The sequence below is a fragment of the Arachis ipaensis genome, chromosome B07 (genome assembly GCF_000816755.2).
Source record: "Arachis ipaensis cultivar K30076 chromosome B07, Araip1.1, whole genome shotgun sequence".
NCBI lineage: Eukaryota > Viridiplantae > Streptophyta > Magnoliopsida > Fabales > Fabaceae > Arachis > Arachis ipaensis.
In genome coordinates, this window is record NC_029791.2 from 7,464,455 (window position 1) to 7,469,107 (window position 4,653).

General features: G+C 30.0%; 2 protein-coding genes across 2 annotated transcripts; one reads left to right on the forward strand and one right to left on the reverse strand.

Annotated features, from left to right (window-relative positions):
* On the reverse strand, positions 524–1,229 carry LOC107608591. Its single transcript, XM_016310337.2, has one exon. It carries the CDS (start codon positions 1,106–1,108, stop codon positions 662–664), a length of 447 nt encoding a protein of 148 aa, XP_016165823.1. The 5' UTR covers positions 1,109–1,229; the 3' UTR covers positions 524–661.
* Positions 3,947–4,636, forward strand: LOC107608361. Its single transcript, XM_016310169.2, has one exon. The coding sequence runs from the start codon at positions 4,095–4,097 to the stop codon at positions 4,536–4,538; it is 444 nt and encodes a 147-aa protein (XP_016165655.1). The 5' UTR covers positions 3,947–4,094; the 3' UTR covers positions 4,539–4,636.

Below are 4,653 nucleotides of genomic sequence, written 5' to 3' on the forward strand. Positions count from 1 at the left end.
AAAAATATAAATAATAAATAATAGAAAAAAAGAACTCATGTAGAGAAAAATAATAAGAATTCTATAAATAATACAATAGTATATATAAATGATAAAGTTGGTAAAAGAAAAATAAAGATTAAATGTCAATGGCTAAAAGCCAGTTAGTGCAACGCAGAAGTTAGAAATTCTTGCTTCTTGTAAACGTGATTTTGTAACCAAAATCACTTTTGCCTTTATAAATAGAAAAATTAGCCAAACCAAAAATGGAAGCGTTCAAGAAGCTGTAACGTGCTTTTTCTCTTTCAACGTGGTTGCCAAACACACCCTAAACCATTATACTTTCTCTTAAGCTAAATATTAGTAATTCAAATTTTGTCTCGTACATACTCTAAAAATAAAAAATTCAAATAAATATAATTTACATTGCAATCTTTTGAATAAAATTAAATTAAATTTAAAAAACAAAATCAAAATTAAATTATCAAGAAAAGAAATTTAAACTTGATTTCTTTGTATGTATGTAACATTATATGAAAGAGTAGTCACGTGCACTATTAGAAGCACAAAAATTAAACAAGAATAATAATGAAATCACAAAAACACCTAATAGAAGAACAAGACACTAAGCTAGATTAGTAATGAATAATAATAACAAAAACAAGTGTTTTAATTAATTAAACTAAGCAGCATTAGCAAGAAGATTATTATTAGTAGAAGCAGCAGCACAGGAATATTCACGTTTGACAGCCTTCAAGAGTAGACTATCATGTTCAAGTGCCATCTGAACCGGCAACGATCCAAGCCCATTCGCCATGGCCAGAAGCATCTTCTTTGTTTCCTTCTTGAATTCATCCCCATCCACTCTCCCATTCATGTCGTGGTCAAACTGCACGAACAGCGACTCGTACACACGCGCCACCTCCTCGGGATCGCGCGTCACGTCCACGCCGAAGGGCGTCTCCATCACCCTCAGCCTCTGGAGCTCCTTTACCATCTCCGTGTAAGATAGGAAGCCGTCTTTGTCCGCATCCAGTTCAGCAAAGAGGTCGCTCACTGACGCGGAGAAGGCCTCCTCGTCTTCCACGAAACTAGTGATAGTGGTGCTGTCTATGATTTCTACGCTCATGGCTGGTGGTTGATATTCAAAAAATCAAAATCAGCTTAATTAAGATTTTTGTAATTATAACAATAATGAGAACTTAGAAGAGAAATTAGTGAGCCTTTTTTGCTTTGTTTGACGAAAGGTGGGTCTAATTTGAAGTATTTATAGGAATAAGGAGAAGGTGGTTACACCGTAAGCAAACGCAATATCTTATTATCTTTAATAATAGAATTCAATTAAAGAATGTATCTTTTTCTTTTTAGTTAATATCTATTAATCTTTTTAAATTTTGATCCAAATCACAATACTTTCAATCAAATTAGATTCAAAATAAATGCAAAAATTAATACAATATACATAGCAATCTTTTAAAACAAAATTAGATTTGATTAAAAAATAAATATCAAATTGATATCATAAAAATCATAACAAATTATATAAATTTTATCTTTTAAATTGATCTAAATCATACTACAAAGTACAAATATAATCTTATTATCTTGTTAACGGTAACAATAAATTAAAATATACGCAATAATCGTATTAATATCTCGTTATTATTACTAAGATAATAATAAAAAAGAAAATATAAATATTTAAATATACATAGTTCGGTAAATAATTAATTTATTTTATTCGGTTATAAAAAAAAGTTCCCTTTTTGCGACCGTTGTTATACTTTAAGTCCTGGATTTTGAGATACTCTAGAAAGTTTGTCGACCAGGATATGCGCGTTTTTCTAGCAAGCAAATGCAACATTAAGCCTTAACAATTATTTAATCGTTATATTTTTAATACATACACTATATAAGAATCTATAGTGGGCATTCTCAAAAACAATTGGCCAAAGTCATAAAGTAACAGTTTTGTTAAGAATTGGATGTGTGTGTTTTCATCGCAAATATGCTTGTTTGAAATAGTATTTTATAAATTAATAAAACAAGTGATAAATAAAATATTACTTCTTAATTGATCGAACTTATTTAGATATTAGTTAAAATTGTTTTATTGCTAATCAAATTATATGACTTTAGCATGAAATAATAGAAAAAGTATAGGAGAACAATGTTTATACTTTTAAGGTAAAAAACAGATTAAAAAATGTTTGATTAATTTTAAAAATCAAATTTAAAAAAAATGTTTAATTAATTTGAAACATCAGAATCTTAACACTATTGTTTGTTATGTCTCTACTCTAATCTTCTTTTTCCTTTTTTCCCTAAAATCAAAAAAATATCTTTCTAAAAATAAAATAACATCCACTTAAAATAAAAAAAACATTAAATTTATCATTAAAAAAATATCTATTATCACCATAGGACAGACGAACGGCTGCGTTGATTCATCAAATGACGCGACGCAGGAGAGGATTCAGTGGGTAGTAATAATATTAACTAGTTAGTTGAATTCTATTGGCTGAATCTGCACATGTTTATGTTTGCCAAAATATTAGTACTATCTTAATATTAGGTACACCGGTAGACCTTAATTTAAAAAATAAAGCATTTTTATTAATTAAAGAAAATCCGTTTATTAACCCAAATACTACATGAACAATTAATTTGTATATAATTACTGTTAATCACAGAATCCAGCTAACTTGGTTATATAAATAATAGTTTTATAAATAATTAACGGTTCATGTAACTTTTTTTTAATAATAATACCATTCAAATTTGATTGGCAATCAACGGGAGTAAATTAAATTAAGTTTGCACACATTTTACTCCGATGACTATTGACTAAGGTCTTTTGACTTTTGACACGTTGACATCCAACTAAAGAATCGGGGTATTATACTATGGTACTATACACAATATTTTTTTTTAGAAATTTTAGGGGGTAACAATTTTTATGATTTGTAATCATCAAATAACTATCAAAATAATTTTAATGGTGTGAGATTGGTATGAGATTTTATCCAATAACTTACTTTTTTTACTGGTTACATAACTAAAATTTAACAAAATTGCTATTTCCTAGATTTTTTTTTTTTTAATAGATGCAATCAAGCCCACTAAACTCAGCATTCAGCAAGGTACGGACAAGTTTTACTTACGCCTACACAATTTTGATTTCTACCAAAAGTTCCCAATTTATTTGACTAAAGAATACTTTTTTGATATATATTTGACTAAATTAGGGGATCTGAATTAGCTTGTCTCCCAATACTCAACCAAAGAAATTAACTGTTCAATTTTCCGTTAGCCTAAAATGCAGATGAATCGAATAATTTAAAACGAAATGTTCTTCGCGATAATAAGATCGTCAAAGAATATATATGATATCCTAGAATACCTTCCCGAAACAAAAAAATTAAATGTGTGCACACTGACGAAATAAAAAAGATTCCCATAATTAAAAAATAAAAAAATAAAGTCCTAATGCTACTCCTGTATTAAAAGAACAAAGGAATAATATAAAGTTGAGCTTGAATTAAATTTGGTCGTCAAGCTAAGCTTTCTCTAGATTAAATTAACTCAAATTCAAAATCTATAACTAAAACAAAACAACGGTCACACCATGCGAATTGAGAACAATAATACATTAATAAAGAAATCAAAAGCGTTTCTTCAACGCGAGATGGGAACATTCTCAAACACATTTTTCATTCCTGTATATGCTTCATAACCGCCATCCCAAACCATATTCAACAAATTAATTTTTCAATCTAATCTAATTTTATTTCAAAAGATTGCGATCTATATTGTATCAATTTTTTATTTTGTTTTGATTTGGATCAAAATTTAAATTTAAAATTTAAAAGATTAACAGATTTCAACTAAAAAAGGGAAATTCTTTATTACAGATACTTTTTCTTTTTCTAAATTCAATTTCAGAATAAGATATTACGTTTGCTTATTCCTATAAATACCCTTTAAATTAGACCCACCTTTCATCAAACAAAACATAAAAGTCTCACTAGTCTCTCTTCTAAGTTCTAATTATTGTTACAATTACAAAATCCCTAATTAAGCTGATTTTGATTTTTGAAAATCAAGCACCAGCCATGAGCGTAGAAATCATAGACGGCACCACCATCGCCAACTTCGTTGAAGATGAGGAGGCCTTCTCCGCGTCAGTAAACGACCTCTTCGCTCAACTGGACGCGGACAAAGATGGCTTTCTGTCTTACAAGGAGATGGTGAAGGAACTGCAGAGGCTGAGGGTGATGGAGACGCACTTCGGCGTGGATGTGAAGCGCGAGCCCGAGGAGGTGGCGCGTGTGTACGAATCGCTGTTCGTGCAATTTGACCACGACATGAATGGGAGGATAGATAAGAATGAGTTCAAGAAGGAAACAAAGAAGATGCTTCTGGCCATGGCGAACGGACTTGGATCATTGCCGATTCAGATGGCACTTGAACATGATAGTCTCCTTTTGAAGGCTGTCAAACATGAATATTCATATGGTGCTTCTGCTAATGATAATCTTCTTGCTAATGCTGCTTAAATAATTAAATCTTAGTTTTATATTATTCTTCATTTTTGTATCGAAGGAGTGAACGTGCAATACATGATATATTAAATGTTGTTCCCAATACTTTTTCATACCAGAAATGCTAGTT